This window comes from Hippoglossus stenolepis, chromosome 5 (genome assembly GCF_022539355.2).
Source record: "Hippoglossus stenolepis isolate QCI-W04-F060 chromosome 5, HSTE1.2, whole genome shotgun sequence".
NCBI lineage: Eukaryota > Metazoa > Chordata > Actinopteri > Pleuronectiformes > Pleuronectidae > Hippoglossus > Hippoglossus stenolepis.
Window position 1 is genome coordinate 27933244 of NC_061487.1, and position 12687 is coordinate 27945930.

Sequence of the window (12687 nt, forward strand, 5' to 3'; positions counted from 1 at the left end):
CATGAGGAACTGTCCTGAACAGCTTGTTCCATGAAGGAAGTTATAGATCAACTGCTGGGGGAACTGAATCAAACTGGAAAGCACAAGGTAGTTTTATTTATAAAGCTCGTCTCTAGAGGTAGATTCAAGATGTTGTACAGGGACATTAAAACAAATCAGACTCAATTAAAAGAAATCATTATAAAATCAGAAAGCACAGTTCAAAACAATTCTCCAGCCAAATAATAGATTAAAAAGAGCACAATAGAAGAAGTAAAATAAATAAAAAGGATAAAATATGTATAACAATTTGTTGAAGGAGTAAAATACTACACATAAAATAGAAATATGTTAAAAAATGTTTTTCACAATGATTAAAGAAAGTAAACTGTTATTTTCTGTGGAGTCTGATGGAATATTCTTCCAGGTCTGAACTCTCCAGTGTTCGAACACTTCCTCAGCTGGTGTTTGGTTTTAACACCGAGGCGTCATCGTGTCCATCTCATTATTTTCTTGCCCTTAATGCTTTTCAAACAAATGAAAGTGGAACTGCAGATGTTTCTCTTTCCTCCACTAGATGACAGTGTTTGTATTCCTCTCTTTTCTTTCCCCTGCCAGTGACTAACAGGTTGTGTCACACCACAGCGTGTAGTGTGTTTAAACTGTTTATGGACAGTTTCCCACAATCCACTGCATGAAGGAACTGAACAAACAGCTGGAAAAAACCCAAAGTTGTGACTTGTAGTGAAACAACTCCAGGAAACTTCAGTGAATGAAAGATTCTGAAGAGAAAGTGTTGTTTTGCTTTCAGTTTAAAAGTCAAAGGCCTTTTAGAAAGGAATAATAATAATAATAATAATAATATCCTGTTAAAAAACTGACAAGTGTGTTGATTTCTTCATTCCTGCCTCAGAAAAAATAATTAATTATTTTTAAGAACACCTTTACTTCCTGTAACCTTTATGGCTGCCCTAACATGTGTGTGTGTGTGTGTGTGTGTGTGTGTGTGTGTTTGTGTGTGTGTGTGTGTGTCTGTGTGTGTGTGTGAGCAGTGGTTTCAGCGAAGCCCCAGTCACCCAAGCTGCCAAGCCGCCACTCTCGGCTCAGCTCCTTCGTGGAGGTGACTGCTGACGGTCTGAGCAGCGAAACCAAAAAAACGGGCAAACGCAGCGGACAAGTCGAGCTGCAGTGGAATGAAGACCTCACCCTGTGAGAACACACACACACACACGCATGTACATGGATCTTAGGGAGGACACTCATTGACATTATACATTCTGAAAAACTGCAACACGAGCCTGTATTTCATGTTGAAGGTAATAATTCGTTGCATTTCTCCTCCTGCGTTGTTGCATTGTCATATAACGGGATGAGTTCAGGAGAGCAGATTATGACCCGATGTTCTGTAACATTTAACGCAAGTTCAGAAGTTTCTGCTCTAAAAATGTAGTTTATTTAAAGTGAAATTCAACTAATTTAAAAACACTTCCTCAGGTAAAATGAAAAACACACACAGACAATGTTAGAGTAGCAAGGACAGAGAATTAGAGCCATGTTGAAGAAAAATATTTATCAGATTTCTATAATTAAGTTAGTAGTTAAATTCTACTTCATGGTTATTAACTAAATAATGTTTTTTTCCCTTTATTCTTGTAATATTACAACAATTCTAATACTAATACTCTATCCTAAGTATCAGCAGGTAAGAAAGAAAGTAATTAAATTTATATAACTAAAAGTAAAACATGAAGTGTAACGAAGCCAAAGTGATTTGTCAGTTTGTTGTTTGTATGTTTTTGATGCTGATTGATTAGATCAGTGTCCTGATGTGCAGTATTTTGTGTTTTTAATGTGTATTTGTGTTGTAACGTGTGTGTTTCACAGTAATGTGACGCCTCAGAGTCGTCTGGATCTGAAGCTGTGGTGCTGCCACACCCTGAGAAAGGAGCTACTGGGCAGCGCCACCATCGACCTCCTGGACACACTGCGTTCACACGATGGCAAGAGTAAGGACACACACACAGACACACACACTCACAATTATAATACAGGATTATTCCGTCACATTGTTTAATACGATGCAGTTTAATGTACATGACGTCAAAAGAACAGTTTACAGCTCAAAGGTCCAGTGTGAATCTATAATCATAAATATCATCTTCATCAAGATGTTTTCATTCGTTTTTAATCATCTGACACTAAAAAGTTTTCTTTTCTTAAGAACGAACCGTTATAGGTTTAACCAGGAGCGGCTCGTCTGCCAGGCTTCTACAGTAGAGAGAACACGACCTCGTTCAGACCTGATGATCACATCAGCTTTTAGTTCAGGTGTGAACGCACCCAAGATGGAGCAGTACTTCTGTCTGACCCGCTGAATGTAGTTGTTGCCGTTCGGTGGTGTCGGGACTTTCTCCAACATTAGTCTTTCACATATGAAGAACGCTGCAGAGATTCTGTGGTCAGACTCGTTCACAGACACACAAATCTCAGGAGCGTTCAGGGGAGAGGTTGTTCTGGAGGCAGAGGCAGAACATGACGTATGAAATCTGTTGCAGATATCATGTGTTGTTATTTTTTACAGAACATCAACGCCGGCGTCCGCCCTTATTACCAAAAGCTCTCTGTTGGCGTCTTCTATGTATATATGGATCCTCATCCTGAGATATTTGTATTCTTGCTTGCGTTGAACCCTCCGAATAATTTCCTGCAGTGTTCTCACTTGGGCTCACTCGGACATCATATGGAGTTTTTACTTGGGGCTGGCAGAAGAAATGTCCTGATTGTCCACAGCAACTGAATCAGACATTTGTGTTGTCACAAACAGCCGCTCAGGAGTTCAGTGCAGGTCTGAAAGCTGCTTATGAGAGCAGAGAGGGTGAACTAATCACCGGTCGGCTCATTAGTGAGCTGGGAGTCAAAGCCTGGGGACGCTGCAGAGACCTGCACATTCAGGAGATAATTCTCTGATGCAGTGTCAGAATAAACATATTGATTATAGCAGCTGTAAATCAGGACATGTCTGATTACAAAGTCACTGACATTTGGCCAAGTTCAGTTCCTCAGACAGTTTCCTGCTCTCGTGCGATGGAATCATTTTCCGGTAGCCGATGGTTTCCACTTCTTGACACAGAAACGTACATCTGCTTCTGAACCCACAGTAAAGTAAAAAGAGAAATGTTACTCAGCTCTTTGATTCCTCCTGATAGACGCTCAGCATGGTGAGCGTCTGTCTGCTGCTGTGGAAGATAAAACACTGGGTTCACACTGTTTCCTCATTTCAGAGCAGTGACGACGAATGTTCGATTTTCTGTCATTCGTTCCCCCACCCCCCACCACCACCATTGTCCTTCAGCTTTTTCAACCAGTCATCCTCTCATTCTCTGTTTCTGTCGCTCCTCCCCCCCCTCCAGTGGAGAACGTCCAGCTGAGTCTGGTGCTGCAGACGGAGAACAAAGGCCTGGTTGTAGCGGGAGGCGAGCTCAACGTCTGTCTGGACGGCATGGTTGTTGATCTGGGCTCGCTGCCCAATGGCAGGATGGCAGCAGACAGTGAGTACCGCCTTTTACCACACACACACACACACACACACACACACACACACACACACACACACACACACACATACACACATACACACATACACACACACACACACAGAGGTGAAGGTAATAACACAGAAACGTACCGAGAAGCACCTAGAGAGGCGCCATGTGCACATGGATGTCACTTCTGTAGAGTAAAAAAACATCTAACTCCAGGTTAATGATATTTATGTTCCTGGACCCCCAAGTTCTCTGAAGCTGAGCAAAAGAAACAGAACTGACTATTAGAAACTAAAATCTCCTTTTGGGATATTAAGAAGAGAATAGAGACCGAAATGAAGATCGGAAAAATCTGCGTAAATGTTGAATTATGGGGTGCCCACCTTTTGATTAGATGCCGTTAACGCATATATATATATATAATGTATAAGTCATGACGTAGAGACGTCCCAAACTGTTGACTCTACGTAAGGTCCAAGACAGTTTGAAACACTAGGTGGCATTATGAGACATGCTTAACCCATTAATGTAGATTTCTTTCTATAAATGTGATTTTTAAAACCAGTATTAACGTGTTTCATTAAAGAATAAAAGTCATATACTTTAGTTTACAACTCAAAAAAACACTTCACAGAGTGAAGGTGAAAAAAAAGCATAAAGTCATTTTCTGTGTCAAAGTTAAAAAAATAATCAAAATAAATCTACAGCCAATTCACAGGAACTCTCTTATAACATTTTCTAAACTTAGTAGTTAAACACAAAAAGGCCGGACGACGCTTCAATCAAGAGTTTTCTCAGTGTGTGAAAATTCAGCATTTTGGAGACGGGACGTATTTTCAAAATGAACGTTCACGCTAAACCATCTCTGTTCGGTCTTTACCTTCATGTCTCTGAAATGTCCAGTAATACTGCCAACACACGCACACGCACACGCACACACACACGCACACACACGCACTTATATTTGTACAGTAAGATGTTTGTGTGCCTGTCCTCACTCGTTTTGAGTGTTTTCCCACTTGGTACGAAAACAGAGGCTTCACTGTAAATGTCACTCGTTCCCCACGTGGCTTTGAGCTCATTCTGTTCCACAGCTCAGTCTCTGAAAGAGTTGGTTATTCGGGCCCGAGCAGCGACAGTGCGGAGCCCATATTGCTTTTCATTTGATTATTCAGGAAAATTTATCGCATTCTTGACGCCTTGAACATAGTCAAAATCTCCCCAAACTTCGGGGGCTAATTTGAATTGGGGCGTGGCAAAATGGATCAACAGCGCCCCCTAGAACGCAGAACTTCCGTCTGGTTTAACAGATCTTCACGAAACGGAAAGAAAAGGAATTGTGCCACTTTGGATTTAGTGGCCATTTTGGCTGTTTTACACGTTGTGTATTTTAACAAACTCCTGCTACAACTTTAATCAGATCAACTGAGTGTCATCTCCACAAGCTGGAGATTAAAACTACGGTCTGACCGTGGCGTCAAATTTTGATGATTGCCAAAAAAGGGGGATTAATTAAAACTCCTCTGTGCATTGTCCAATCAGCGTCAAACCTCTTTCACACGATCACAGTCCTGCCCTGATCAGATCCATGTGTCAATATTGACACAACGACACAGCGCCACCTGCTTTTCGCCTAAATGTCTCCTGATATCTTCCGACGAGGTGCATTCAGGGGCCGTTGAAAATGCTAACGTCCGGTGGTTTAGCCACTTCTGGTGGACTTTTAGGCTTAAAACGCATCAGAAAGGACCTTGTTTTTCGAGTCGAAGATGAATGTCGGGGCTTGTGGACACTTGGATAGATGAATGTTGCAAAGAACAGATCTATTAGTCTGTATGTAGTGATAGTGATAGCACCACCTACTGCCAAAAGGAGGTAAGCCTCGTTTTTACAACTTGAATTCAATTTACATAACATTTTTACTGTAATGAGGGATTAGTGGGCGTGGTCCAGCGCCGCGTGACGGACACGGGAAGTGTTTATCTTTCCCGCGGTGCACAAACCCCACACAACACGGAGCTGTTCTGCCCGGTCCCCCGATTTAAAGTTGAATTCTATATTGTTTATAATGTTGAATTGAAGTTTAAAAAAAAGCTCAATTAACTGTTTCATGAAGTTGATGGACAGATGGTGTTAAAGGGAGGAACCCTCCATGAAGCTTATATTTGTGCATGTGATGCTCCACAGTCCAATACATCAAACAGCAGCTCAGATACTTTCCATCAAATGTTCAACCGGAAAGTCTTTTCAATCTTCTGGACCTCAACTTGACCTCCACCATTCCTGTTGTTATTTTTGGAAAACATTACAAAACCAAGGAAACTACTCCCTGAAAATAAAAAAGTGCTTCTCAGTTTTTGCCTTTCCAGACGACAACGCAGCCCTGAGGGTTTCAGACCAGGGGCCGCGGCAGCGTTTCCAAACCTCTCCATTTCAGGCACTTAAAAACTCTGCAGTGGTGTGGACAGGAGACGCAAAGGGAGCTGGAGTGACGCTTTTTAAATCTGAATTCGAGCAGTTTGGATGAAGTCTCAGCAAGGAAACAAAAACAGTTTAATGTCCAACTGTTTTTTTTCCCCCAAAAAAATGTTATTTTATGACTTATTAAGTCGGCCAAGGACATTATGTTTTCTTCTTTGTTTCTTTATCTGTATGTCGGCAGGATTATGTAAAAACTAGTGAATGGATTAACACGAAATCTGGTGGAAGGATGTGCTGCATTTTGGTGCAGATCCAGGATTTTTTTTATCACCATCTTTAACATTGTGAGATAGGAATTCTTTCATTGAAAATTATTCATTGATCTTGATGAAAACAATCAGGCTTAGAGGACTGATATTTAGTGTGTGAGGAGTTAGTGGATTTAAGCAGGTAACACTTTTCCATATTTCATCAAACAAACGTCCCATTTGTTGAACAAAACATATTTGTGTCCTATTAATAAAATAATATTGCAACCACTCAGATTGAACTTCTAACACAGATTGGGACCCAGTGATTTGGGGAATATACATATTTCTTCCTGATGGTAAATGATCCATCAAATGATAAATGTGCTTTGTTACGTTAAGACGCAACAAGTGAAAAACGTCTACAGACTCACCAGTGATACTGTGACCATGGCCTGAAAATACTGATATCAATTAGACCATAAATTAAAACCTCTGTGTTTCCTATTTTAACTTAAATCTACAGAAAACCTAAACTCACCTCCTTCACAAGTGAGGACTTAGTCTGTTCCCCTTCCTTCTCATCTTGCTGTCCTTGTGAGGACATGTGGCAGAACAGCATTCACAAACAAACACACACATTCAGCTACTCATAACACATCCTCTTAACCTTTCATCACATCTGAGCAGTCACAAAGACACATTTATCCAGTGCGTGCTGTGGCAGGCCTTGGCCCTTACTGCTGGCCCTGTGTTCATTCAGCAGAACACACTGTGGGCTCTGTGCAGAGCTCTATGAAAAGCCCTGTGTGTGTGTGTGTGTCTGTGTGTGTGTTGCACAGCATGGACATGGATGCATGGACCTGGCTCTGGTTTTAAGAGCAGCGTAATAACTGTATATTTGTTAAAAAGACACCTACTCTTTGTTTCCAAACCACAAAGGAAGGTAAAATGTTAGCGTCGGGCCTGAAAGCGGAAGAAGCTGTTGACTGAGAGTCGATGAGTCTGTGAGTCCTCTGGGGGCTGTGAAACGATTTTTTATTAGTTTGGGAATAGTCCACACAGAGATTGTTCTCTGTCAGTGTCGAGGGTCGATGAACACAAGCTGGTGACACTGATATGGAAGAAATACTGCAGCTGTACATAGTCAATATTTTCTGCTCGTATTCAGTTACTTTAACAATATTCTTGACATGTTATTCTTGGCGAGACAGTGAAACCCAGACTTTGCTGAAACTACACACATGCATGCTCTTAAGCTTTTTATTATTATATATATTTATGAAGAAATTGCCCAATGATGAGGTAATAAACATGGTTTGTTGTTTCAAATTAGCTGGAATACCTTTGAATTTCATCACCACCCGATCCCACTCTGCACGATCTGTGATCTGAGATTCTCTTTTCTTTGTGGACATGTCCAGGACTTTGACTGTTTTTTAAAAAAGTGGGAGACGAAGACTCCAGGAGCAGGAACCATTGCAAATGTGCCTGAAACCTGTCTTCTGTGTAGTGACCAGCAGGGGGCGACTCCACTGGTGGTTTCTATAGAAGTCTATAGAAAGTGACTTCTCACTTTATAACGTCAGGAAACATTCAGGAGTTTCTGTCTCAGTCTCTAGTTTCAAGTCTTCTTCAAACAGCTGATGTTCATTTAGTGAATTATGATCATTTAGAGTCAAACAGACCATAAAGCACCGGATGTGTTGGGGGGGGGGGTACCACAGTGTGATTGACAGCTAGTACCGTCCAATGGGTGCATGTGATCGCTCATTCAGGCTCCACCCCCTGCTCCTCCAAGTATGGTTACTTCTGGTTTCAAAAAACCAAGATGGCGCTGGACAACATGTCAAACTGAGGCTTCCACACAGAAGTTCACAATCCACTGAGTGACAGTTGAGTGGATCCTTGCTCCTTGTGCTGATCCCTGACGAGAAGACGAATGAGCACATTTCCTGAAACGTAAACCCAGGGTCAGAGCATGATGTGGGATGAGATGACATTTTGACGTGTTTGCAGGTGTGTGGTTAAAATTCAATGAATAAAGCTCTGACTCCCCCATCTTCTTAATAAGGCCTTTTCTAAAACGCCACACACACACACACACACACACACACACACACATAATCACACACATACATAATCACACACATCGGGGGGCTTTTGTCTAATTTGTTTCAGACAATTACTTAATTGAGTCTCATTGCTTGCAGCTCTGCAGGACAATCGCCTCCTGTGATCCTGAAGCAGCCTGCATGGTAACGGGGGGGGTTTCCTCTCCTGGCTCGTAGGGGCAGGGATTACAAAGGTTGTGTGTGGTTGTGTGTGTGTTTTTTGGGGGGGGAGGAGAAGTAAGTGTGCCCTCGTAAAACAGGGTTTCAAGTTAAAGCACTTGTCTTTGTCTGTTTGAGTTTTATGATTTGTTTTGTGCCTTGTTTGTTCGTGGCTGTGCATGTGTATGTGTCATTACAGTGTGTGTGTGTGTGTGTGTGTGTGTGTGTGTGTGTGTGTGTGTGTGCAGGCACATGTGGGTTGCCTGAATATACAAAGTGTATAAAGGTTGGAGTGTGTTACCTTCTGCTGGTGTTAAGGTGCTCTGTTTTCTCGCTCTGAACGCACCTCTTGTAGATATTATTTTTTTTTAACTCATTTCCCCTGGCAACGTTTCTGACCTGCACACACACACACTCGTACACACACTCGTGCACCCACACACACACACTGGGCTTTTATAAACAAACCCTTGTATTAATGATCTGGGGGGGAAACAGAAGCCAGAGCAGAAACATTTCAACTCGGGGAATATTGGCCCACTCTGTAGATGTTATATGCTCGTGTACACACTTCACTTACTGTGTGAATAACTGCCAATCCAGAAGCAGAAGCCTGAAGAACACTGGTGCACAGACACTGAGACGTGTCCTGCTAGAATCTGTACATTAACTGGCTGTATGTGCCAAAGACGTGTTGACTATATGACCGTGTGAACAGGGCACAGTGTGTTACTGCTGAATGAAAGAGCTGTTTGTGTTGAGAAATCCTTCAAACTGTGGCGACCTGATGGTTTGATGGTTGGACACCACATGGGACACGTAGGCCAGATCCATACTAGAACATTTTAATTTGAAAACTAAAACAATCTTTGTCCACGTGAGCATTTTGGCTCCGTATCAGTTTTAATCCCCATCAATGCCAACACGCATGAAAATGCATATCACTTGACCACTGGCGTGCACTGGGCGTGCACGTGCTGGTGCAAACAGGAAGCATTTGGTTGTTGGTAGAAAAACCTTTTCATTCGGCAGGAATGACTTTGCACAGGAACACATTTCCCAAAACATTTGTATGACGTTGCATTTTACCATGAATAGAAAGCATCACTAAATGTAAACAATCAACTATCTGAATTGTAGTTTTTGATGTGATTTTTTTTTTTTTATTTCATATGGTAGCTAGCTAAATAATAACTTTATTACTGAAATAGTAATTGATCAGTTAATCTGTGTTTCACCACAGTGTTAGATTAGTGTTCTAATCAGAGAGCGGTGGTTACTCACGTGACCTAACCTTTCTAATCCGTTCACCACAGCTGCTGAAGTGAAATGTGCTCTGTCCTGTTTTAGTGTAGATAAGTTGTTTTTATATTTCAGGTGTTTTTGTTTACACACACACACACACACACACACACCACACCAGTAATTAGACTTGGGCCATTAAGAGGGAAGGGGGTGATGGACTCGGGCAATGACAAAATGGTTTCTCCTCAAGACCACTGTTTATTTTTCTGTATGTCCATCGGGGTCTGGCCACAAGAAGCTCTTTCATAGCCACAAAACAGCACCGTGTGTGTGTGTGTGGGGGGGGTGAGTCAGTGAGAGATTACCTGTTTGCTTTACTTTAGATAGCAGAATATATGCGTGTAAACATGGACACTGTTTGAGGCTGTTGTGTGTCTGGTGTGTGTGTCCTGCTACAGGAAGCTGCTGCTTTTGTGTGTGTGAGGGAGAAAGTGAGTGTTAATGAAAAGCACATTATAGGCCTGTGGTGTTCAGTCAGGACTGAACGTATAGTTACACACACACACACACACACACACACACACACACACTCACAGTACATACAAGGATGAATGGTCTCTATTAAACCACCAGCTATTTGTCCATGGCCACATGTTTCAGGTCTATATGGATTTTATTCTTTTCAAGTTTTAAAAAATTTATAAATATGAAGTGGCCTAAATCGTATGCAACAATTAAACCTGTAGCATAGTTAAACAATCTTACACTGACGGGTGTTTGCCTCCGTGGGCGACATCCAGTAGCTGCTTGTATTACGTCCGTCCGTCTCTCCATCACATTCTTATGAACGTGATATCTCAACGCTTTCTTCAAATCACGATCTGACCCCACAAAATGAACGTAGAGGAAACCCAACATTTGGTGAATGCAGGCAGTTGGGAATCACATGAATCGTCCCAGACTATATATTTATTTATTTATATATGAAAACCCTCTGAACAATGATGTAATTCTGTCTTTGCAGAGATGCTTCAGTCAGACCGACCCAACCTGAGGAGAACCCAGAGCGAGGAGACGCCCAGTGCTGCTGGCTCTAACAGCAGGTACACACACACACACACACACACACACACACACACACACACACACACACACACACACACACACACACACACACACACACACACACACACACACACACACACACGAATGAATGTTTTAACACATTTTAATGTCTCTGTACTAGGGATGATTATGTTTTCTGGTTTTCCATCCATTCTGATGTACATCCCATTTTTGTGAACACGATATCGTAACCACGGCCAACAGACAGACAATCATACATTAATTTCTGAATATATATATTTAGGCTGCTGAGACGTGGGACAGAGGCTTTAAACAGATTAAAGCGAGTTCATGACTTTATCTTAAACCTAAACAAACTGAAAATCAAACTTTTAAGCGTCTAAATGGAGAAAGGTTCATCACTCTGCTGGTTTCAGATCTTTCCAGACGTTGTGGTAAAACAGTAAGAAATATAGCACAACAGTTAACTTGCGTAACTCTTTTCTAAAACACTGGCTGCAAAGCGATTGTGTGAAAAAATCATAAAACCCGCGGCATAATGGTAATCAAAATAAATAGAAGAAAGAAAAGAATGAAGTGAAGGAAGTCTGTGGCAGAACGGTCGATTGAAGCACTTATGCAGAGTGCCAGCATGTTATTCCCCCATGTATGTGGTTTCAGGAGGGGGGGCGCCGCTCTCACTGCCTAGAATGGATAATAAATAGTAGAGCGGGCTGCATTTCAAAGCTTTGTGGCGTGGGTGCATGGGGTCAGATGGTATTTCCCTCTAAACGTTGCAGGAGGGCATTAAACACAGTTAAGCCCGGAGCCCAAACCGCCACTGTCATGGAGAAGCAGTCAACATCTGCATCCAGCTGTGTGCGAACGGATCACCTCCGCAGGAATGAGAGGTGGCTTCTGTTGTTCTCCGGTGATGAGGAGCTCTGCCCGCACACAAACACACAAACACACTCACCAGGTTGAACACTTTGTAAACACGCACTCTCCCGCTGCTTCTCCTTATTGTGGTTGAAGTAACAACCGAGCTCGACCCTGATTATGGTCTTTCTGTCGACGCTCGTCTAAACTCGGCCTCAGCATTCCTCAGTCCTGGGGAGGGGAAGTCGACGTGTTTATCTTTGTATGTATAAAAGCTCTTGTCGGAAAAGCACAGTTATATTTTGCGTTTGGCAACGCGTTAATATACTTAATCTACCACTGGTGTTAAAATGTGATTTCCGTCGTTTTCATACTCGTAAAACTTTTCTTCCCTTGTGTCCTGCATCTGCATTTTCTGTTTCTCCACAAATGTATGAAGGTTTTCCTTTCAAATGTGACGTGGCTGTGATCAATTACACTGATTGATTTAAAAAGTCGGGGTTTTAACCTAAGTGGTCAAAACAAAGCTGTGACATGATCCCGGTTAAAGACAGTACATTTATTTCTATCGTCTCTCTCCTGTGTCTCATCTCTCACCTTCCCTCCCCCACTTTCTCTCCTTTTCTTTCGCTCTTTCGCTCTGTCGCCTCATCTGCTCCACATCTCATTCTCTCCCTGTCTGTGTTTCTCTTTACATTCGCAGGAGTAACAGACTCTCAGTGGGGGGTTCGCAGACTGGCTCCCCAGGGTCCTCCAGGGGGGGCTCTCTGACTAATGGGGATCTGACTGAGGAGCAGATCCCCGGGCCGGGCTCGTCTGCTCACCGCCGCTCCTCCAAGTGTCTCGGAAGCCCAGGAAATGGATCAGGTATACGACGCACACAGACGTATTTAAACCAACTCAGATCTGTTTCTGATTCTGATGAGGAAGAAGCTGCTGATTGTAATTTGTGCTTCAGAAACAGTCTCCGCTCACAAAGATCATCAGGATGTAACGGTGTTAAGCAGCCAGCTGGGATGTGTTTCTCAGTCACAT

General features: G+C 42.4%; 1 protein-coding gene across 4 annotated transcripts in view; it reads left to right on the forward strand.

The window, feature by feature from the left end:
- wwp2 (WW domain containing E3 ubiquitin protein ligase 2) overlaps window positions 1-12687 on the forward strand; it is a 39302-nt gene that overhangs the window by 3272 nt on the left and 23343 nt on the right. For all 4 annotated transcript variants that reach the window (XM_035156164.2, XM_035156167.2, XM_035156166.2 and 1 more), the window contains exons 3-7: window positions 1032-1188; window positions 1864-1985; window positions 3390-3527; window positions 10733-10811; window positions 12356-12519. In XM_035156164.2, the coding sequence (XP_035012055.1) occupies window positions 1032-1188; window positions 1864-1985; window positions 3390-3527; window positions 10733-10811; window positions 12356-12519 (660 nt within the window). The remainder of the gene's footprint in view (window positions 1-1031; window positions 1189-1863; window positions 1986-3389; window positions 3528-10732; window positions 10812-12355; window positions 12520-12687) is intronic.